General features: G+C 43.5%; 1 protein-coding gene across 1 annotated transcript; it reads left to right on the top strand.

Annotated features, from left to right (window-relative positions):
- The first annotated feature begins 17,386 nt into the window (after positions 1–17,386).
- On the top strand, positions 17,387–24,210 carry LOC117058581 (gastric inhibitory polypeptide-like). The gene is made up of 5 exons (XM_033169824.1): positions 17,387–17,472; positions 18,136–18,276; positions 19,835–19,966; positions 21,513–21,605; positions 24,077–24,210. The coding sequence occupies exons 1-5, from the start codon at positions 17,402–17,404 to the stop codon at positions 24,084–24,086; spliced, it is 447 nt and encodes a 148-aa protein (XP_033025715.1). The 5' UTR covers positions 17,387–17,401; the 3' UTR covers positions 24,087–24,210.
- The last annotated feature ends 152 nt before the right edge of the window (positions 24,211–24,362 follow it).

Below are 24,362 nucleotides of genomic sequence, written 5' to 3'. Positions count from 1 at the left end.
ACAAAACAAAAACCCTACCTCTTTTTGGGGGAGGGAAAAGTTTCTTATTCAATCTTGTAGGCCCAGCAAGTTGGAAAAGCCTGTTATTTTGGTTGTGGGAGGAAAGGTGGGGGTGATCTAAGAGGAAAGAGGGGGGGAAATGTTCCCTGTTTGACGGAATCAATGGGGCTGGTGGGGCTGGATGCAACTTGCTATGGCGGTCTTGGGAAAATGGCTCTTTTTTTTTCCTTTTCCAGCGGCCCCCCAACTCCTTTTGAGTCGCAGCTCATGTGTCACACTCTCACACACTCACACACCACATAGGACGTCTCTGAGGCTGAAGGCAGCCTTTGGCGCCGCCCCTAAATAAAATCGACCTGGAAAAATGAGTGAAAATGTTTGCAAGAGGAAGCCACGTGGTGGAGCCCCAAAAAGGGACCACCCCTCCGAGGGGAGGGGCGCGCACGCACCGACAGACGCGCTCATGTGCAGAGGCGCGGCAGCTTTCCATTGCTTGCTCTCTCTTTTTTTTTACGCCCCCAACTGCAAATACTACTGTATTTTATTTACATTTTGCCCATCTTTCCTTCCCTCCCTTAAAAAACAACAACCCGTTTTCTCCATTTCCTTGTAGAAATTAGAATCAAAATCTGTGTAGGACCGACTCCTCTCTCGCCTCCTCCCCACCCCACCGCTTTTGCTGGAGGGCTGCGACAAGACCCAACCCCATGGCGACCCCCTCCTCTCCCCCTCCCCCCTCTCCCCCCAGCCGGTTCTCCCACCCCCCCCCCTGAGCCATGAGCTTCTTAAAGAGTTTGAATGAGATTTTCTGGGTGTAAACTTAATCAAAGGGCGTCTGGCTCGCCCCAAGGAAGGAGGGCGGAGGAAGGAAGGAGAGCAAGCAGGCGCGCAAGCTCTGCGCGCGCGGTGCACCCGGAGCTTCGCTTGCCCATCCGCACGATTTGGGGATCGCCTTAGGAAGGGGGGGGATTTTGAAGGGGGGAAAGGCGAAGATGACCAGATGCGATCGTGGGGATGGTGAGCATGGACGAGAGCCATATTGGAATTTGGTTTGTGTGAAGAGTTGTGGAGGCATTATTAGTGCAATAATAATTGTAGAACTACTACTGTTGAATCCCCAACACACACATAGATATAGATATATATAATAGTAAGTTATATATGCAGATGATAGATAGATAAGATATAAAATGGAAACGTCCTGTGGGTGGCTGTGATACCGCAGCACACCATCTTCATTTGTGCATCCCGCGGGCCAGAAAGAAAGCTTCACACGTTTGCGAACTTTAAATGTCACGTTAGCGTTTCTTAAGAAAATGTGGCGGTGCGTTGGAAATGCACAAATCTGAAATGGGCACTTCTCTTTCCATCCAAATGGTGCTTCTCCGCAAACATAAAAGCATTTAATAACCACAATAATAATCATGTATCAACCCTGTTAGAACTTTCTGAAATAATAATATAATAATATAATAATAATAATAAAATATAATAATAATAATAATGTGTGCTGACTAGGCAGCAGCTCGCTCCAAATAGATGAATGCAAACGCAATGCCGCTCTCCTTTGCCATGCTACTTTTCGATGAGTTTTCTTCCCAAACATTTGTAGGTTTCCTCTTTTTTTTTTTTTTTTTTTTTGGTTCGTCAATAAATACTTCACATATCAGCAAAAGGGCAAGTGGAGTTTAGGATCTAGGAAAGGGCGAGGGCGGTTGTTGGACACGGTGCCTGCAATATTGCGCGAGCAGGCATTTGGTTCCATGAATGGACATCGGTGGGAAGCCATCGAAATTAAATATATATTTCTCCACCAACCAAAAGGGCGCCGATTGGACGGCTGCTTCCGCTTAACCCTTGTCTCGCACGAGGCAACATGTGCGCCCCGTCTCCCCCCCCATCCCTCTTCCTCTTTTTAAAGTCGTCCTTCCATGTGCGTTCTTTTTGGGGTGGGGAAGATCTGGATCAATTTATTGAAATAATGGAGAGGGGGGTAAAGTTTGGTTTTATTGCCCCTCCGCCCGATGCTCTAGTTTAAAACCCTGGAGATCTGAGGGAACCTCCCCTCCCCTTATTTCTTAACGGCCCGATCCTACGGCACGCTTACTCGGAAGTAAGTCCGCCCTGTGCGAAACGGGGCATGGATAGCTAGTGGTGCGCCTTTGGCGAGACGAGCGAAGTCGCCAAAATCTATTTAAGTCACTTTCTGCAGGGATCAGCAGCCGAAGGATGGTTTCCTGAGCAGGGAGTGGGGGACAAAGGGGAAGATGGTGGCTCGCAGCCCTTTCCCACCCGCCTCCCCCCCTCACTTTTAATGCCTCCTTTCCCGAGGAGGAAGGGGGTGAAATTAAAGTGTGTGTGCGCGCGTAATAGCTAAGTTGGCTGTGAAGAGGCGCCAATTGTCCCTCTGCAACGCTGGTCCCTGCCATTATCCAGGAGGGATGGGGGCGGAAGGTGGTGGTGGGGGGAGGAATCTTTAAAGCATGCCAGTCACAACCCACCAATCCAAGGGAACTCTGGGGGGCGGAGGAGTGGGTGGGAGGGAAATGGGAAGGTGGGGGATGGGGCGGGAGTGGTGGCCTCGCCGGAATGTGCTGGCCCTTTAAATGGCTGCTGGGGGAGTGTCCGCGTGTGCATGGCCAGAAAAAAAAAGGAAGAAAGAGAAAAAAGAAGCCGGCTGGAGCAGAACTATTTCGTTCGAAAGCTTGCATTGCAGAGAGTTGTGAATGAAAGGATTTGAGTTATCAGCATCAGCACCATCAGGTTTCTGATTCCAAACCCCCCCCCCCGGTTTTCCTTTCTTAAGAACAAACATTACTTTAAAATGCACACACACACACATTTCACACAACGTGAAGTGAGTGGGAAAGATCGATTCTCTTGATCGAACGAGAAATGTGAGGCCCACCACTGCTAAAATTAAATTCTGCTCTAGAAAAATACGTACTTAGCCATTTTAGTGGGGGAAATGGTAGTCGATAGACTTGGATCTTTTTAAAACATTCCGGAGATACATTATTAGCAAGATCCACGTTGTGTGTAAATATAAGCATAATCCCCTAAATGCCACGTGTTTTCTTACACCGAGATCTTCCGTAGCCATTTATTTGTTTTTGAGCCTTTTAGAAAGTCAAGAGTGACCCGCCAGATCAGGTTTCGATTGCACCCCAGGTCATGTGCTTAAAATGAAAACCCTCCTTTGATTAGTTTTAAAAAGAACAAACAAACAAAATCGTTCCAAGGAGATAAAGATATATTAAGAATATTTAAACTTGTTTTCTCTTGGGGGTTGTTCGATGGATAGATGCTATCCAATGCTAGAACAGAGCAATTTTCAATTCCCTAAAAACATTTTAATTACGTTTTTTTTTACTTCAGAAATGTCTATGAACATGATTGTTTGGATAAATCTTGAAAACTAGCAACTTTCTCAACCCAATCAAAAATATAGAACAGAATGAAGTTTATATATTCACTCAGGTCCAGTAGGCAGACCCTTTTAAATGTACATCAACATGAAAACACTGAGATCCTATCTTTGAATAAACTTCCAAAACCACCCTTACCCTCCTGATTAAAATCTCAAATATTTTTCTATCATTCATTGTTCCCTCCCTTTAAAGAACAGTTGCTTGTAATCAAGAGAAATTTTATCTACATGCCTGTTGGTCTTTTCAACTGCATAATCTAAGCTATCTTTAATTGCTTTTGTCAAACACAAGTTACTAATCTGTATTTTAAAAAATACACACCGGATTTTAAATGCACAGACAAAAAAGTACACACTAGAGGAATACATATCCTAATTTAAAATAAAAGTCATTTATACATGCTCATTTAAAATTCTTGATTGTTTTGGTTTATTTTAATGTGTGTGCACCATGCATTTATTCTGAAGTCATTGCATATATTCTGAAGTCAGAGTGAACAGCCTTAAAACAATCTTAACATTTTGACCCAAATGTGTAAAACTGTTTCTTAAAAATTAAAATTCATATATAGATGTCAATTGCAAAAGCTTATGCTGCAATAAATTTGCTGGACTTTAAGATGCCTAAATACTTATTTTTCAACCAAAGAGGAAAGACATCAGTTTTGAAGGGAAAAAAGTCAGTGTCTCCTCCAAATACCGGTACATGATATTTAGGGAATGCTCAGAAAAGAGGCAGCTAAAGCATTTTGGAGGAGGAGCAGAATCAATCTGTAGTCATTCAGAGCAAAAAAGTAGCACAGAAAAACTGGTGGGAGGCTTAAAATTCGACCACTGCATATTTTAGTGAATTAAAATCCCTCCTCCCCTTTCCTTTAATCTCCCCCTTCCTTAAACAGCAATGTTGCCACTAACTGAACCAGAACTCCAGTTTGGATACTACAATCAATAAAAATATTTCACTCTTGTCCTCAGTTTAATTCAGGGTTTCCTCTCTTTCTTTCACAGTTATTTTAACTTGGTTACATTACTGAAAGTCCCTCTGGACAGCTGAAAGAGAATAGTCCATTTAAATGAGAATGCCTTCAAGTGGAAAACCCTGAGTGATTTTTTCTACTGAAGTTATTATTTTGAATCATTTTCCAATAGGATGTTTTCTCTCCTGGTTTCTTTTTATATCTATTCGTAATACCATCTCTCCATGTTGTCCCCATTGGTTTTCAGGTGTCAACAACTTATTTCCATATTTCATAAACATGGCATGGCTGTTATTATCAAAACTGCTTTCTCAACACCTTCACAATAAGCCATTAGGAGTTTGTCACAACCAATCAGCAATGGGGAAAGGTGCAAATTTATTACAAATCAGATATTCCTTCTTTTATTTTAGCTACTTTAACTGATTTTCCAAATAACTCTTAATTTCTAGCACGTTGCTTTCAGTTTTTGTTTTGAAATTGACCCACTGGAAGGTATAAATTCATCAACATTTTTAAAAAGTAACTTTCTAATTAAAAACATTTGCTGTGAGTTTGAGGGTAACATGTACACTGCATTAAAATACCCATTATATAAAACATAGTATTATTTGCTCTAATGAGGCATTTAATCTCTAACATACCTTAATGTTAATTTGATTACAAACTGAATTTCAACAATTCAGATATAAACAAGAAAGGAAGTGTTTTTATTAGGAAACTTCACAAAGACATTTTGTTTTACATTCTGCATGGAACATAAGGAGTTAATGCTTGGAATTTGCAGAATTACATCACTTGATTCTAGACATTTGTGAACACATGATCCCAAACATGTTTGTTTCATTTCAACTGGACTTCCAGGTACCCATTCTTAGGGCAGCAGTCTGCTTAATTCAAATCTCCCTCTTTATGGAATTGGTAGCTTTGTTTAATAGTCCCTCCCCTCCCCCCAGCTCCCTGCCCTCTCTCCATAAGTTAACAAAATTTAAGTCAACATTTGCTAGAACATAGGAATTGCCAAACCAAAAGCATCATCTAAAATTAGAACTGCGGATATTTTGTAATTAAATCAAGCTATTCAAATGTTTCAAAATAAAAAAGCAAGTAACTAGCAGAGCTTTTAACACCTTGAATAAATATAGTTACAGGTAGGTAGCCGTGTTGGTCTGCCGTAGTCGAAACTAAATAAAAATCCTTCCAGTGCATCTTAGAGACCAACTAAGTTTGTTATTGGTATGAGCTTTCGTGTGCATGCACACCACTGTTTTCAGTGTATCTGAAGGAGGATTAAAAAAAATTTTTTTTGAATAAATATGTCACTATAATAGGAAATCTCCCCCCCATGCCATCAACATCACCTTCTGATCTTCATGTTTTGCCACTAATTACAGGTTTTTGATTATACTGTGTTTAATAGGCTTGATTGCTGGTCAACTTAAGTGATTTTTTTTTTCAAAGAACTAGTTTGACTGCTCTAAATATCTGGGGAAAGTTTTTCTGTATGGGGCACATTCATTGAAATGAGGGCATTAAATCTCAAAGAAAATAAATGTGGACAGCATTCTTATCATTAAAAAGCTTTCAAAAACACGTTTCAAAGATCCCCTGCTAGACCATTGGGTAGGTCAGGACCCCAAATGCATGTTGTGCCGTGACTTTTGGTGGGTCAAAGCAATGGCACTGTCACAATTTTCTTTTTGTTGCTTAGCTTTAAAATGCAGACACACTTGGTGGGCTGGAAAGCAAGAAAGGAGCTTCCTTGTTCCTCATAGGAATACGGTAGGTTTGATATGGTTAAAGGCTTCATGCACATCATTTAGAGTGCATTCTGCCCCCCAGCAGAATCCTGGGAACAGTAGTTTGTTAAGGGTGCTTGGAACTGTAGCTCTGCAAGGGGCAAAGTACAACTCCCATGAGTCTTTTGGGGGTGATGTTTAGGCTACACTTCAAAACACAAAATTCCAACACTTTCACTGGCGTGGGATAAGATGGCATCAAGCTACCAAGCTTCTGGTCCTCATGAGATGCCACTAGAGAAACAGATTCTGTGACTTTTTACTCATTAACCCTGCCTGTAACCCCATGTTCACACATTCACCAAGGCAAAGAAATCCCCCCCCCGGTGCCAGCGTCCTGCTTTTGATCCACTCCCTTCTACCAACCTGTCAGCATCGGCTGATCTAAGCAGCGTTAAGTGTCCCTGGTGTATCTTCCAGCTTAGAGAGCCTGCCTATGTTATTAGCATCTTAACGCCTGCCATGATTTAGCTACCCCACCCCAAACCCGACAATAAACCTACCACAACCTTGTTTAATTTGTGGAAGTCCCAGAGTTGACAACGGTACGGTTTCGTGGTTGCGCGTGTCAGTAGCCTAACTGTAAACACGTGCGGCAGAATTCCTACAAGCATTTTTAGGGATTTCCCCACAAGCAAAGGGAAATGTAGGGAAATGCAAACGGGAAGGTGGGAATCTCCATTCTCGGGTACCATATATCCTTACATCGTTACGCTTAGGAGTTCTGATATGCCTCTGAAATGCAAGGCAACATCAACCCCTAACCTCCTCTCTTAATGTTTTATAAGTGCGGTATGTTTCCCATTATATGCATTGTATGGTGAGTTTATACCCTGTTTTACAAGCAGTCTGCTTTCGTTTGTGAGACAGGAGGCGAGGGCCCGGCGTCTTATCCAAAGTGGTCCAATATCCAACCCCCTGGCTGTTTTCTCCCACCCGGTGCTACTTGAAATGTCTGCGAGGAGAAAGGAACAACACAGAGTGGGGAGAGAGAGGAAAAAAGAAAAAGTCTGCGAGCACATCTGTGTTTTCGTTTGCCCCCATCTTTCTTTTGCTCATCTCCTGCACCGAAACATCAGCCGGCTGCCACCTGACGGCAAGCTGCTGTGGCAACGCAGCTTTCCCTTACGGGTGGGGTGACTGTCATCACATTATCAAAACTCCCTGTTGAGGTACATCCACGGCATGGCCAACCTGGGACCACACTAGACCTGAGGTAAATCGTGTGACTCTAAAGTAAACAGCAGGCTGAGGGGAAGCCACCCTGTGAGGAGAAGGGTTTCACTCTTTCCCTCCCTGCCACAGCCTGGACTAAAATCCCTCCACCCCACTGCTTGCTTTTCTAGGGAAGCCTCCATTGGTGCCAGTGGCTTTTCCTAGAAATGCAGAAAGCAGCTGCAGAGAGATTTCTTTTGAGGCTGTGCAAGGAGGGAAAGAGTTAAACCCACCTGGGTAGCTTCCCCCCACTGCTATTACACAAAAGAAGCATTTATTCCAGTGCCCAACATTTATCACCCGCAAAACAGAGCAGAGCACAAAGGCAACATCATCCGTTGTATGTCCCACCAGCACCCGGTATTCAGAGGTATACTGCTTCTAACATGCAGGCTCCATTAACTATCATCACACCAAGAACCACCAATAGACCTATTCTTCATGAATTTGCCTGATAATGTGTGTGTGTGGGTTTTTTTACCATTTAAAGTCACTATATCTGCATTCTCCAGTTCACTATGCATTATGTGAATAGTATGTCCTTTTCTCTGTTGAACCTGCTGCCAAATGATCTTCATTGGGTATATAATTAGAGAAAAAGCCTTATTTGTTCTCTTGGTCCCATTTGTAATGATATAAACCTTTCTCCCCACCAAACCATAAAGTAACTAGACACTTTAGCCTTTTTTATACAAAAGGTGTGCCAGACCCTTGATCATTTCAGTTGTTCCTTTTTCTGCTCTACTAAACATCGCTGCTGAGATAGGTCAACCAGAGAGCTGTATACAGTAATCTATCTGAACATGCATTGTAGATTTATATAAAAGCATTACCAATAGTGGCAGTTTCATTTTCAATCTCTTTCCCTATCATTCCCAACAATTGCTCCCCCTTTTTTTACTGCACACTTGAATTGGTGTTTGCACTGAGATATCCACTTTCCTAAAACTTCTTTCTTTATATCAGATTCAGTTTCTGGTTATATAATACAGTATTATTATTAATTTTCCCAAGCTGAATTAAGATTGCCGGAAGAAATATCAACAACCTCAGATATGCTGATGACACAACCTTGATGGCAGAAAGTGAGGAGGAATTAAATAACCTCTTAATGAAGGTGAAAGAGGAGAGCGCAAAATATGGTCTGAAGCTCAACATCAAAAAAACTAAGATCATGGCCACTGGTCCCATCACCTCCTGGCAAATAGAAGGGGAAGAAATGGAGGCAGAGAGATTTTACTTTCTTGGGCTCCATGATCACTGCAGGTGGTGACAGCAGTCATGAAATTAAAAGACGCCGGCTTCTTGGGGGGAAAGCAATGACAAACCTAGACAGCATCTTAAAAAGCAAGACATCACCTTGCCGACAAAGGTCCGTATAGTTAAAGCTATGGTTTTCCCAGTAGTAATGTATGGAAGTGAGAGCTGGACCATAAAGAAGGCTGATCGCCGAAGAATTGATGCTTTTGAATTATGGTGCTGGAGGAGACTCTTGAGAGTCCCATGGACTGCAAGAAGATCAAACTAGCCAGATGTTTAACTGAGAATCACAGCAACTAAATATTCCATTTTTGTGATTGTAACCTTGGTTTAAGGAGCCATTTAGCACCTAGCTTATATATCTGAGTTTCTATCCCTGTCTAGATATATGAATATGTTGTGTAGCACCATTCAGAAATACTGATCTCTGGAACACCCCACTGCTTCCTTCCCTCTGTTGTAAAATAAATAAATGACCATTCCTTACTGTCTGATTTCAGTATGCTAATCAGTTGCCAATCCTCTTGTCCCATCGTTGTTTAATTCCCGAGTTATTCCTCAGACATTTCTTTTTTTGGAAGTCCAGGTTATATGTCAACTGGATTGTCTCTGTCTACATCAGGGATGGGGAATCTGTTGCTCGACTCTAACTCCCATCGGCCACAGCCAGCATCCCAGGATAACAGGAGCTGCACTTAAGCAACTAGAGCTGAACATTTGCAGAAGGGTCATGGTTCAGTGGTAGAACATCTGCTTTGCATGCAAGAGGTCCCAGGTTCAATCCCTGGCATCTCCAGGCAGGACTGGGAGAAAACTCTGTCTGAAACCCTAGAAAGCCACTGCCAGTCAGTGTAGATATTATCAAGGCATATGGGCCAAAGGTCTGGCTCAGTATAAGGCAGGTTCCTAAGGTCCTAACGTGGAGAGCCACAGATTTCTCACTCCTTGGTTCATAAGAAGCTGTGTTATACGGAATTAGACCACTGGACAATCTAAGCTTAGTAGCACCTGCACTGACTGGCAGCATCTCTCTAAGGTTTCAGACTCTGCATTGACCAACAGCATCTTCTAGAGTTTCAGACAGGTGTCTTTCCCATCCCTTCCTGAAGATGCCAGGGGTGGGACCTTGGATGTTCTGCAGTGCTGTCAATTGACCTGGGAGTGGTTAGTTTGAGAGATCTGTACGGTAATTTCTTCTTCTTCTTCTTCTTCTTCTGCATCATCATCATTAATTACATTTGTATACTGCTCTTCGTCAGATGATCACATTGTCATTCGCAACATAAAATACAAAATCCCCTATATATATATATATATATATATATATATAATCTTACACTGTTAGTCTTCTGATACTAAGATGAGGGGGGCCAATGGTATCTAGGTTGAATACTTCTGTTAAAATTCCGTCATTTAAATTTTCTCAAATGTTTGAGTTTCATTTTGTGGGGAATTGTGCATCCCTGTGGATCCACGTGTGCAGGTGAGCAACAAAAAGAAATGTCTGGGTGCCTGGATTCAAAATGTGGGGCTTGCATACAGAGAGCGTCAGTAGCAAATTATTAAACTCAAAAAACGTTGAACAGCAATAGAACATTAGGAAAATAAATAAATAATGTTTTAACATAATACTGTATTAAAAACTAGATAAAACATCAGACATCAAAAACTTCACCAAACAGGACTGCCTTCAGATGCCTGAATATATGTTCCTTTTTATACCATTTGCAATGCTCCCATCTTTCTACCCCTATTGAAAGGAACAGACCACACAGTTTAAAATGCTTTCCTTACAGATTAATAGGTATGATACATGTGTTGTTCCATGCAGCTGCAAGGAGAAACACAGGCAGAACACTGTTGGGTAGCAAATACAGAATATAGTTCCAAACACTGCGGCAAGCTCAGGAGCAAGTTTACATGCCTTTCTTCATTACATGATGCACAGAGAGATGGAGAAAGGAAGTAGAAAGTCTTCACTTCCTCCCTCTCCAGAGGAGAGTGAGCGTGACCTAGCGGAGTTTGTGTAGCAATACAACTCTGTGGTCCTTTACCCCCTTCATGCACAAAATAACCCTATGTTTGCTAGTTGTATTCGACTGCAATCTCCCACACATTTTTCTGAACTCTCTAGGAATGGCATATGGCTCTAATTAAGCTCGTAATTTGGCAGTTAGCTCTAAAACATCCTCTTTTATCACAATTTTTTTCATACTGCTCTTCAGAACACTCCCACCCACAGCATTTTCCCCTTCAATGTTTTCCACAGCGAAGGTCGATTCGAACAATTAATCTAGCCTCTCCGCAACCCTATCCTGCATTGGGTTAATTGACCTGGTTAATTGAACTAAAAGATCAAGACCCCCCCCCTACTTTAAAAGTTTGGTTTTATCAGTTGTTTTAGAAAAGAACACATAATAACTTTAGAGAAAGAACTGTCTGGCACAGACTTTTTGGAGACTTAGCCAGAGCTAAGAACTCTTTAAAAAAAAAAAGTCAGGCTAAAGAGTAAAATATCTCATCATTCCCTCTGCTCAGTGGTGGCTGGTAAATGCTGGAGCTTGTATAGTGGTGAGCAGTTAGGAGGCAGAGGTGACTTTTTCTGGCATTCTCCCCATCCTCCTCCCTTGCAAGTATAGAGTGGGCACTTAAAAGTTATTCTCAAACACAAGCATCAAATATTTCAGACCCAGCCACTGAGGAGAAAAGTTGGACACCTAAATGTCTACGCGGAGGTGTACCTAGGCTGGCTTCTTGGCACTCTTGGCAAGGAGCTGCGTCACAGCCCCTGAAGCTGGGAGAGACCATGGACCAGAAACTCAAAAAGTTTGCTTTTTGTCTCTTTTCGCACTCCGCCAGTGACTTCCTCCCTCCCTGGGGTTGGGACTCCTCTGCCTTGCCTCCTCTCCTCCACCACCTGTCCCTCTGTCTCAGCCACTCTGAGACAGAGTGAAGAGGCACAATTTTTGCGCCTCCCTGGGTCTACGCCCTTGGTGGGGGCCAGCCTAACAAGCCCCTAGATATGCCCACTTCTAGGTGTCAGCATTATGCAAAAATGGGGAAGTATCCCTGGACGGTTAAGTCCAGTCAAAGGCGACTATGGGGTTGTGGTGCTCATCTTGCTTTCAGGCCGAGGGAGCCGGTGTTTGTCCACAGACAGCTTTCCGGGTCATGTGGCCAGCTTGACTAAACTGCTTCTGGTGCAACAGAACACCGTGATGGAAACCAGACCACACGGAAACACTGTTTACCTTCCTGCCACAGCGATACCTATTTATTTACTTGGCGTGCTTTCGAACTGCTAGGTTGGCAGGAGCTGGGACAGATCAACAGGAGCTCATCACCGTCGCTCGGATTTGAACCACCAACCTTCCGATTGGCAAGCCCAAGAGGCTCAGTGGTTTAGACCACAGCACCCGGCTGTGATCCCCCCCCCCCCCAGTTCTGCTTATACCAAGAGAAAGAGATGGAAAAGCAACCTGAGAGTTTTTGAATGAGAGGAAATGTATGGGACACAGGGCAGCTGTAGTCTAGCTTTGGATCTTAGAGTGCGAAAGAATAATGATAGGGCTTTGCTCTATCTTCCCCTTTCGATCTGCCTCCACCTCCAAAAATCCAGGGAGCAGTACTGCTCAGGTGGCCAAAATAGCACCTCCTATTCATAGGAGGAAGGCTTCAGCAGGCTTTCTGGAAACCCCAAATTTGCAGGAACTCCAGAAATACCCCAATAAAGACTGATTACGATGTCTTCTGAGGAATGGCTTAGGGAGCTGGGTATGTTTAGCCTGGAGAAGAGAAGGTTAAGGGTGGTATGATAGCCATGTTCAAATATATTAAAGGATGTCATATAGAGGAGGTCAGAAAGGTTGTTTTCTGCTGCTCCAGAGAAGCGGACACGGGGCAATGGATTCAAACTACAAGAAAGAAGATTCCACCTAAACATTAGGAAGAACTTCCTGACAGTAAGAGCTGTTCGACAGTGGAATTTGCTGCCAAGGAGTGTGGTGGAGTCTCCTTCTTTGGAGGTCTTTAAGCGAAGGCTTGACAGCCATCTGTCAGGAATGCTTTGATGGTGTTTCCTGCTTGGCAGGGGGTTGGACTGGATGGCCCTTGTGGTCTCTTCCAACTCTATGATTCTATGATTATGTTCATCATGCAGCCACAGAAAACTTTGGAGGAACATCAGAGTTCCCTGGGGAAAGGGATTGACCATTGAACCACTCTGCCAGTTGCAGCTCTGTGAGGGAAACAGGGGTCTCTTAACAACTCTCAACATTTTAAACTGCCAGTTGCAGCTCTGTGAGGGAAACGGGTCTCTAAACAACTCTCAACATTTTAAACTGCCAGTTGCAGCTCTGTGAGGGAAACGGGTCTCCTAACAACTCTCAACATTTTAAACTGCCAGTTGTAGCTCTGTGAGGGAAACAGGGGTCTCCTAACAACTCTCAACATTTTAAACAAAGGACACTTTCCAGAATTCTTTGAAAAGCCCTGGCTGATTAAAGTGCCATCACAGTGCTTTAAATGTTACGATTGAACATGGCCTTGGTTGAAAGCTTATTCCTATGTTCCTATGATGACCCATCAACGTTCCCCCCCCCCCAAAAAAAAACAGAGCCAAGGGGCGGGGGAAATGGAATAATAATAACAATAGTTATAGGAGCATTTAGACGGGTGTATAGCCAAACACTTCACGGTTGCCAGTATGACTTCCTTCCCCCAGGCATTATATTAAAAGGGCACGATAAGATGTTTTTAGAGCAATATTGTGTTTCCCAAAGCAAATCCACACACACACACACACACACCCCACAGCTGATAGGATGAAAGGGCAAGCGCTTGCTCACGCAGCCAGGTCTGTAATATGGCCAGATATTTATTTCATGCTATTAACTCCCCATCTCACAGTAGCACTTAATGAAGGAGAAGCAAATGCACAAGCAGTAGCACTTTGCGGAAACGCGATATGATATCTGGCTTGGCCTGAGGTGCAGCGCCTGGAACGCAGGCCATAAAGTCATTGGGCTAAACAGTTCCCATTAACCGACTACCAGCCTTGCTTACTGCGCCTAGATTGGCTATTTGCACATTGCTGCCGTTTCGCATCGTGGCATCATTCCAGTGTCATCTGGGCTATACCCCCCCCTCCTTATGCGCTGGGCATTCGTTTACTCTCCAAACACCTCAGGAAAACATTTTTGGTCCTACAGTGGGATAGGTAAAGGTAAAGGACCCCTGGACGGTTAAGTCCAGTCAAAGGCGACTATGGGGTTGTGGCGCTCATCTTGCTTTCAGGCCGAGGGAGCAGGCGTTTTTCCACAGACAGCTTTCTGGGTCATGTGGCCAGCATGAATAAACCACTTCTGGTGTAACGGAACACAGTGACGGAAACCAGAGCACATGGAAACACCGTTTATCTTCCCGCCGCAGCGGTACCTATTTATCCACTTGCACTGCTGTGCTTTCGAACTGCTAAGTTGGTAGGAGCTAGGACAGAGCAACAGGAGCTCACCCCATCACAGGGATTTGAACTGCCGACCAGTGTGGTGTAGTGGTTAAGAGCGGTAGACTCGTAATCTGGGGAACCGGGTTCGCGTCTCCACTCCCCCACATGCAGCTGCTGGGTGACATTGGGCTAGTCACACTTCTTTGAAGTCTCTCAGCCCCACTCACCTCACAGAGTGTTTGTTGTGGGGGAGGAAGGGAAGGAGAATGTTAGCCGCTTTGAGACTCCTTCGGGTAGTGAAAAGCGGGATATCAAATCCAAATCATCTTCTTCTGATCGGCAAGCCCAAGAGGCTCAGTGGTTTAGACCAAAGTGCCACCCGCATCCCTTTACAGTGGGGTACCAATAGTTCAAAGTGCAGCTCTGAAGCAGGAGTAGGTAAAATGGCAGGCTGCATGCTGTGTGACCCTTAGCGTTTAGGCACATGCATTGGTCACAGGTGCATTCTTTCACCAGTTGGAGTTTTAACTTCTAGCGTAGGGATGGGGCAGCTGGTGAATGTCCATTCAGATGTTCTGGATTTCAGCTCCCATCAGCCCTAGCCAGCATGGCCATTAGTGTCAGAGACAATGATAGCCAAATGTTGTCATGACATGTGGTCATGCTAACGATGATAGGAAGCCATTGCCAAAAGGTGCGTGCAGAGGAATGGCCACAGCTCAACAGTGGAGCATGTGTGTTGAACACAAGAGCCTAGGTTCAATCTCTGGCATCTTCCTACCATTATGGAATACTGGTGTTTGATATGATTTCAGCATGATCCACCTTCCTGTTCTGCATTTACAAAAATAAAAATTGAAATACATTTTAGTTTCCTGACAACCTAAAAGTGGAGGGAAATGGGGTGATATTGGGCGGTTCTTCTGAATGATCCAGCCTCCTGTATAGCCTTTTCCATCTTTGCTGTTTGCCTAGGAGAAATTGGGGTTCCCTCACAGGGTTCCCTAACAGCAAACTTCTTGACAGTTTTGCTTAATCTGTCCCACTACTCTGAGGCAGAGATGTTCTACGTAGCTATTGCTTCTATTTGACTAGGTGACCTGTTACTTCTGCTTGATGAAGTGAAAAATGAAACCACCCACACTATGTAGTGATTCTTGGGGCTTCATTAACTACAAACCCCAAAATCTGGGATCCCCTCAAAACTGGTGCCAAAGTTTTGCAGTCGCTTTGCAGCGAACCCCACACGTTTTGCAGGGCCCCACAAACACAGTACAGTGGTACCTCGGTTTACGAACTTAATCTGTTCTGGAAGTCCGTTCTTAAACCAAAACAGTTCTTAAACTGAGGCGCGCTTTCCCTAATGAGGCCTTCCGCTGCAGGTGCCCTTCCACCGTTCAGATTCCATTCCTAGACCAAGGTAAAGTTCGCAAACCGGGACACTACTTCCGGTTTTGCAGAGTTTGTAAACTGGATCATTCATAAGCAGGACTGTTCTTAAACCGAGGTACCACTGTAATTGATACAGAAAACCTGGGGGGGTCAAAAGGTAACCCCAGACCCAAAGTTGCCATTGCTCATGCCTTCACTGGGGAGCCCAGGAGCTGGGTGGAAGCTGGAATGGACAAAGACAAAGATCGTCCTGCTCCCGCCCACTCATGGCCAGACCCCTCAATGTGGGGGGCAAGCTGGCACCGCTGCCCCATAAGCAACCATATTCATGCATGTATAACATTTCCCTAATTTTCATCCCCCACATAACTTGAAAACTGTAATGCACAGGATATATGATTCACACCAACACCAATGACTTTGACATGTGAGATAATCCAGTACAGCAATTTTAATCAAAATCTGAAATAAATAAATAAATAAATAAATAAATAAATAAAAAGTGTGTTTGTTTTTTAAAAGTGGTGATCTGTTGTGGAACAACCCCACTGAAGGGTTAACAGTGGTTACCCAGACCTCGTTGCTGGTTGCAAAGGGGCCCCCATAACAGTTTAAGCTTCAGGGGCCCCAAAATGTAGGTCTGCCACTGGTGGGTTGTCCATCATTTGTTGGCTGAATACCGGCAGCCCTAAAAGTAGTCAACGTGGGAGGCAGGTCACAGTCACGGCAACTTGCATGGCCATTGCCTACTTTGGACTGTTAATTAACAGAGGAATGGTCTTGGGGAAATTTGGATGCTTAATGGCTTTAATTAGAGAAAATGCACCGGATCTTCATTTTAGCAACACAGCAAAAGTTTAATTGCCATGAATGCAAACATGCTTTAAAAGGGCATTTTCCTGCTCCAAAGGTCAACGAACCCAGAGTAGCTTTTAATCTGGTTTGATTAGGTGCAGGGCATCCTGTTTTGCTTCACGGAAATGGCTTTGCTTTGTCACACCCTTGGGTATATATAAGGATCCCCAAGGCTCCTGTTGGATGCCATATTCTCTGCTCCACAGGAACAGCTTTGACAGACCCAAAAGGTAAGTCTCCTTGAAAATTTATTTCAACTTCATTGGAGCTAAACTACCCTTATGTATTTAACACACCAATTTTCCGTCACTGCTGCCAGTTTTATTTGTAACTGGTCTGTGTATTTTCTGTTAATCACTGCTTAATTACTGTGTAATTTTTTGGTTTGAATTATGTATATGACCACCGTGGGACCTTTGGGTGAAGGGTGGATTATAAATATTTTAAATTAATGAAAATTAAAATAACAAAGAAATAACTGTAGCCTGAAGGGGGTGATCTGGAAGCTGAAAAGTAGCAGGCAGGAAGAAGAATGTGTTAACCTTTGTAGACTGTCATTATTTTGGGGTGGGATTGAATCATAATCCAGATCGCACAACTATAACCGATTAGGAGTTCTTGTGCAACATTCACACGTCCCCCGAAAGTTCAGATTTTCTGCTGTAAGTAAAGTGATGGGGAAATGCAGTGGAACTTGTGGGCTAGCAACATCATCTAACCTCCCCACAAACACACCAGAATGATTGCTCTTTAAATAGCCACTTCGTCTAATATCCCTGCAAACAAATGCTCATCTGCAAGTGGTCTCAAAAGATGACCTACTCAGTCCTACTCAGAGCAGATACAATGAAATCAGTGTGTCTACTCTTAAGTATGACTAACATTTGATACCCCCCCCCAAAGTCACTAAAGCACAGCCATCAAATAAATCCTTTCAGTGCCAGTTCAGAGGAATCCATCCCCCCCACCTTCCTATCTGATACACCATGTACTGTTTTTAAATCACAGAACTCGAGCTTCAAACGTGATGTCCTTCAAAGTTCTCTTCCTCCTTTTGGTCTCTGTCAGCTTTGTGCTGATGGAAGAAAACGACTCAAGGTAAGTGTATGAACAGGGATACCTGAGGAAGTCAGTCCTTGTGAGTTCTGAACTGACCTGATCTGCACTTTTTAGGCTAAATGTGTGGACTGAAATTTAAGTATCCGTGGTTGTCCCAAGGATGAGGAGAAACATGTATCTAAATTGGGTGTCTTGCTAAGCTAAAGTGTTTTCTTATGCTAAAGCAGGCATGGGGAACTTCCGGTCCACAGACTAAATTAGGCCCACCAATATTCCTAATTTGTCCTAATTTCCAACCAGCCACAGATTAAGCTGCAGTTGCAAAGGAGCAATCAGGAACCTTATAGAGCATTATTGGTTGTTCCTTTGCACCTGTGGCTTGCAATTGGTGCCATTCACATTTGATGACAAATGCAAGCAACGCTACCAGAGTCAAATCCACCTGGGACTTTCTGCTCAATGCTCCTGATAGAATCTGAGGTCTCCAAAAGCCGTGCAGCTTGCTCCCAATCAGTTGTGCTGCATTTGGCAGCAAATTTCAACTGTCCCCTTTCACACATAGTCTGCAGAGTTATCCACAATGGGATCTGACCCATGAGCCGAAAGGAGTTCCCCATCCTTTAGCTAGAGTGCTGTTCGAACGAGAGATGAGGATTTTTTCCCAGTGTGTACACACCCTATGTGTTTCTGTTTTGCTCTTAGAGAAAACACAAAGAACTCCAGGTTTCTGCAGAGACGGTATTCAGAGGGGACATTAGCAAGCGATTACAGTCGAACTTTGGACAGCATGATGAAGAAGAACTTTGTGGAGTGGCTCTTGAACAGGAGAGAGAACATGATTGAGTAAGTCTATAGCACAGGTGGTTTACCCAGGATTTTAGGGAAAGCACTGGTCAAACTGATGTTTGGAAGGCTGAGTAGGAAGAGAGAAATGCAGGTGAGAAGGGAACACTTCTTTCTTGTCCAGGATCTTGCCTTGTTCCGCTCCATGGGCTAGCATACTCAAACATGGATCAGTCTTACAGTACAGTCCAATGGGGCTGATCAGTTTGGATGCAGGAACGCATATTATCTAAAACGGATTTTCAACACACTTTGGAGCCAGAATTCACAAGAATGGAGGAGAGTGAAAAGTAGCTTTAATTTGTACAGGAAGATTTACATTTCCAGAATGTGTTCCCATACCGTATTAGTAGATAAACATGGAGAAACCCACATTTTCTTTCAGCCTTTTGGTGACTGTACCAAACAGTAATTGCTGGTTGCTACTGTTTCATGTTACCTCAAAAAACAATTGCTAGAAATAATTTGTTAGGGCAACGAAAGCCATGCATGGGCTAGGAAAGATCCAGGCACCCGTCCTATAATGGACAGGGAAGGAAATATTCTAGCTCTGGTTACCATCTTTACCAATGTTGTGTCTTTTCAGACCTTCGTAAAGTGTCCACAATAACTACTGTACTAGAGGCACAAATTCACAAATGAGAATTCACATATTTTTAGGGTGGCATGGTGGATAGAGTGCTGGACTTGCAACATTTGAGAGTCATAGGTTCAAATCCCTGCCAAGCCATGAAGCCTAGTCAGTGCTGGATTTACGTATAAGCTAAATAAGCTTAGGGCCCCACTCTCTTGCCCCCCCAATATACTTCTTAATTGTACTTCACTATTAATATACTTCTTCATTGTATTTTAGTTCAACAATTACTTTGATAAAATACGTACTTTGTTATGTGCAAATGGCTTTAGATACCTATTAGGTCCATAAATTACCATATAGCATATATTCAACACAAAAAACAGCGGCAATTTGTTGTTGACAAAGGGCAGCTGGACATATAAAGGGCCCCATTATCTCCAATAGCTTAGGGCCTCAACAAACCTAAATCCAGCCCTGAGCCTAGTGGTGAGCTTGGGCCCAGGTAATCTTTCTCTGACTAACCTACCTTGCCAGGGTAGGTAAAGGTAAAGGGACCCCTGACTGTTAAGTCCAGTCGCGGACGACTCTGGGGTTGCAGCGCTCATCTTGCTTTATTGGCCGAGGGAGCCGGTGTACAGCTTCCAGGTCATGTGGCCAGCATGACTAAACCACTTCTGGCGAACTAGAGCAGCGCACGGAAACGCCGTTTACCTTCCCACCGGAGTGGTACCTATTTATCTGCTTGCACTTTGACGTGCTAGGTTGGGACCGAACAACGGGAGCTCACCCCGTCGCAGGGATTTGAACCGCTGACCTTCCGATCGGCAAGCCCGAGAGGTAGACCACAGCGCCACCCACTATAAAGAAAAGCAATACGTTTGTGGGGGGGGGATAGGGGGGAGATGAAACGGTTTTAACAGAGCTGAAGCATTATAGTATCCCATAATCCCAGAGAGATGCCTTTTGTGTATGTTCCCCCAGTAACAGAATTGACCCATCCAGGAGAGATGCTGAACCCACAGCGTTAGATACAAGGAATCAAGGCATTGAAGCTGGATCTCGGGAGGCAACGGACTTCATCAAATGCATTCTGCAAAATATGGGGAAACAGAGGTGAGCTCAACAACTTGTTTGGTCTGCGAAAGAAGGTCCTATTTCAGCATAGAGTAAGTATTTCAGCTGCAAAGTAAATCAGATCTCCTTTTCCTCCTCCAAGTTATATTGCTAATACTGTTTACCCACCCCTCACCCTAAGGTCCCAAGGTGGATTATAACATTAAAACAACTTACAGAAATAAGTTATAAGTTGTCCTAAAAATATACACCCCAGGTGTTAAAAGCCAGGTATTATCATAGTTCAGTCAATCTAAAAATCTGTTGAAAAAGTGATGTTTGCAAACATTTACTATACATAATAAAACAATAGTCAGTTGTAAATAGGGATGGCAGAGAAATCTGATTTTGATTGAAGTTGAATGAGAAACCCTCTAATTTGCACTTATCAGACCAATACAAAAACAGAAGCAGCTGCTCTTTGAATTGTGCCACCAACCAATGTGTGCAAGAACATATTAGTGGTAACTGTTCATTTAAAAAATGAATATATTGGTAAAAGTAACATGCAAAAATGCATTCTATTAGGGGAAATCGCTTGAAAAATGCATTTATTACTCAAAACTGCATTCAAAAATATGTTGACTATGAGAAATATGCACTAAAATGTACAACTTGTCATGAGGATTTTTTTATTTTTTAAGTAGAAATGTGGACAACTGAATTTAACACTGGGAAAAAGAAGAAACTGGTAGAAAAATAAAAATTAACAGTTTTGTTCATAACTTTTTTAACTGCACCAGTACTACCTCACCTTTTAGATATTGTAATAAAGTAATTTTGAGATCAGATGGAAACTGTTATCCTTTACTCTGATATAAAAAAAATAGATATCTTAAAAAAAAAAAAGAAATGGCTAAAGCCAAAAATGTATTAAAATATTTTTTATATCACCTTTCATTCAAGAATCTCAACATGGTGTATACTAAGCCACTACATTACAATAAAACAGTAAAATAGCAGCATTTACAAAGTCAGGGTAGATATAAAATCAAAGAACTCAGAAGCAAACAATCTTAAAATGCCAGCAAAATATGCAAGGAAACTTAAGGAGATCGACCCTGCCAACAAATATCTTCTACATAATGCTTAATTTATGTGGAGCTATAGGTACCGCTGGTGGGTTTTTTTTTAAATATCCTTTGACAGAAATTGTATGTCTATAAACAGCTGCTCCAATAGAATGATTCGTGGCCATTTTAGAAAATGGCACCTGCAGACTGATGCCAACCTGCTTATGTCTACCCAAGTTTTTCTCATTCCAACACGCCTCCTGCATTATATATAGATGGGAATTGCTGTCAGGCATGAAATTCCTATGGAGGTCTATTACAAGGACTGCATTAAGAAAGCTGTTTCCAATTCCTAGCTGCCAGCATCAAATTTTTAGTTGCCTAGGCAACTGGGCACCTGGGATTTTCCTCCGACGCCCCCTCCCCACCAACTACAACCCTTTTGCAACTTTGCTCCCCACCCCCAACCCGCCATCTCAATCTCTGGGATCCCTGTGGCAGCAAATGTCTACTTCACAGCCTCTTTCTTCTAGCCTGGCTCTGCCAAAAGGTTCAGATGACTGGAAGGACATCCGGAGGCAAGAACATCTGGCATGGCTGATTTCTGCTGACCTCTGCAGGCCAATGTGAGTGATTCGCTTCCTTTCCCTTTCCCTCTCTTCCCTTTTCCTTCCAAAGGCAAGGAAGAGCTGGGACTCCACAGACAACCCACGTGGTGGTTTGGGCAACAGTCTTTTATGGGTGCCAAAGAAGCAGCGGCTGATCTGAAAGGTCCGGAGTTGATGGCTATATGCCAGAAATTCCCGAATACTGGTCGCCGCTCCTTATCTGCTGTTGACTGCTACTACAGAATCAGTGGGTGGCAAATGTTAACATTGAATAAGAAGTGGCCACAGAAGGTTGATCCAAGGGAAATTTGGGAGCTATAAAAATTGTTTCATTTACATAATAACGTAAGAAAAGCTTGCTGGATCAGAACAGGATCCAGCCCAGCATTCCGTTCTCACAGTGGCCAACCAGATGCCTGTGGGAATTCAGGTTCTTTTGGGTAAGAGATGGCGGTGTTATTAGTGAATAAACGTTGCTACAGCTTTGGACCGGTTTTCTTACCCCACATATGCCCACTTGGTCACTTCAGTCTACGGAACTGGCATTTCTACAAATGCCGCAGCATGTTTGATCCACACTTGTGAGAAATCAATCTAGTTACGTGCAGCAATTCCCCCATGTCTTTGTTGTAGTTTCTGAAGCTGAAACCATTTTCCTTTAGGCACACCTACCCAGACATGTCATTTTAGTATGTGCGCTTGTTTGTAAAACTGTGAATTTTAATCTATATTTGGGTAATTTTATTGTGTTTGTTTGCAGCGTTTATTGTTTATTGTGCTTGTTTTCACCGCTATTATCTTTGAATGTTTTATGTTATTTTGTGTATGCTTCTTAGAGAGGTGCTTTGTGGGTTTTGGGAATTAAGCAGTATATAAAGGTAACCTGACCATTAGGTCCAGTCACGGACGACTCTGGGGTTGCAGCGCTCATCTCATTTTACTGACTGAGGGAGCCGGCGTACAGCTTCTGGGTCATGTGGCCAGCATGACTAAGCCGCTTCTGGCAAACCAGAGCAGTGCATGGAAACGCCGTTTACCTTCCCGCCAGAGTGGTACCTATTTTTCTACTTGCACTTTGACATGTTTTCGAACTGCTAGGTGGGCAGGAGCTGGGACCGAGCAACAGGAGCTCACCCCATCGGCTCTGTGGTTTAACCCACAGCGCTACCCATATATAAAGCTTGCTAAATATTCCCCTATGGCTCAGGTGCACATCTTGTATCCAGCAGGTGCCATTGAGTTCAGTATTGTGGGATCCGTTTTATGGAGCTCCCTTCCAGGTGAGGACAGACAGACAACCCCATCCCTCTGGAACTTCAGCAGGCATTATAACTGAATTCTGATTCTATAGCTTTAACTATCCCCCCCCCCCCCCAATTGCATTGAGTTTCTCATACACTGCCTAAGAAGGCCGTAGCTCAGTGGTAAGAGTATGCAGAAAGCCCCAGGATCAATCCCCAGTATCACCAGGTAGGACTAGGAGGAAGGACCCTTTCCTGAAACTCTGACAAGCCACTGCCAGTCAGTATAGACAAAACCACGCAAGATGGATCATAAGACTGTAAAGTTGGAAGTGACCCCCAAGAGCCATCTAGTGCAACCCCACTGCAATGCAGGAATTTCAGCTAGATCATAATCCAAACTCTGCTTAAAAACCTCCAAGGCAGGTGAGTCCACCACCTCTCGTGGGACTCTGTTCCACTGTCAAGCTGCTCTTGCTGTCAGAAAATTCTTTGTGGTGTTTAGTCGGGATCTCCTTTCTTGTAGCTTGAAGCCGTTGGTTTGGGTCCTGCCCTCTGGAGGAGAAAACAAGCTTGCGCCATCCTCCATTTGACAGCCCTTTAGATATTTGAAGATGGGACGCGGGTGGCGCTGTGGTCTAAACCAGAGAGCCTAGGGCTTGCCGATCAGAAGGTTGGCGGTTCGAATCCCCGCGATGGGGTGACCTCCCATTGCTCGGTCCCAGCTCCTGCCCACCTAGCAGTTCGAAAGCACATCAAAGTGCAAGTAGATAAATAGGTCCCGCTCCGGCAGGAAGGTAAACAGCATTTCCGTGCGCTGCTCTGGTTCGCCAGAAGCGGCTTAGTCATCCTGGCCACATGACCCAGAAGTTGTCTGGGGACAAACGCCGGCTCCCTCAGCCTATAGAGCGAGATGAGCGCTGCAACCCCAGAGTTGTCCGCGACTGGACCTAACTATCAGGGGTACCTTTACCTTTACCTACCATATCTCCTCTCAATCTCCTCTTTACCAGGCTAAACATACCACTGAATGTATGTTTGAATCATTCCTGCTTAGAAATGATTGTAATCAAGTGACATATGTTTCCCAAGTAAATAAATAAAATACAATTGCTGAACTAGGAATGCTCAGCTCAGAGCTTTACAGAAAGTTGCCCCCCTTCTCTATTTTTAACTCCCCCCACAAAACAACAGGGTTCTTGGCAAACTTTACATATTTCACTATCTTTTTCCCCTCTATTTTTCTAGGCTTCAATAGCTCACAGCTTCCTTGAGGAGAAAAGTTGGACTAACTTCTGTACTCTCCTTGTTTTGTACCTTTTGCTAATGAGCGTCAACAATAATTATGACAGCAGCAATAAAACAATTTATTATCAAGTTCAGACGTGAGTGTTAAGAGTATTATTCAATTCTTCTTTTAAAAACCCAAAAAGAATTAGTAAGTGCTCTCATCAGAAACAAAAGTTACAGGTTGTACTAATCTGTGAATCTGGTATGATGAATGAAAGGGAGGCGATTCAGAATCCGTTCTCAG

This window comes from Lacerta agilis, chromosome 14, assembly GCF_009819535.1.
Source record: "Lacerta agilis isolate rLacAgi1 chromosome 14, rLacAgi1.pri, whole genome shotgun sequence".
NCBI classification, from domain to species: Eukaryota; Metazoa; Chordata; class Lepidosauria; order Squamata; family Lacertidae; genus Lacerta; species Lacerta agilis.
The sequence above is the reverse complement of the archived record's forward strand: the minus strand, read 5'-3'. Positions and strand labels throughout refer to the sequence as shown.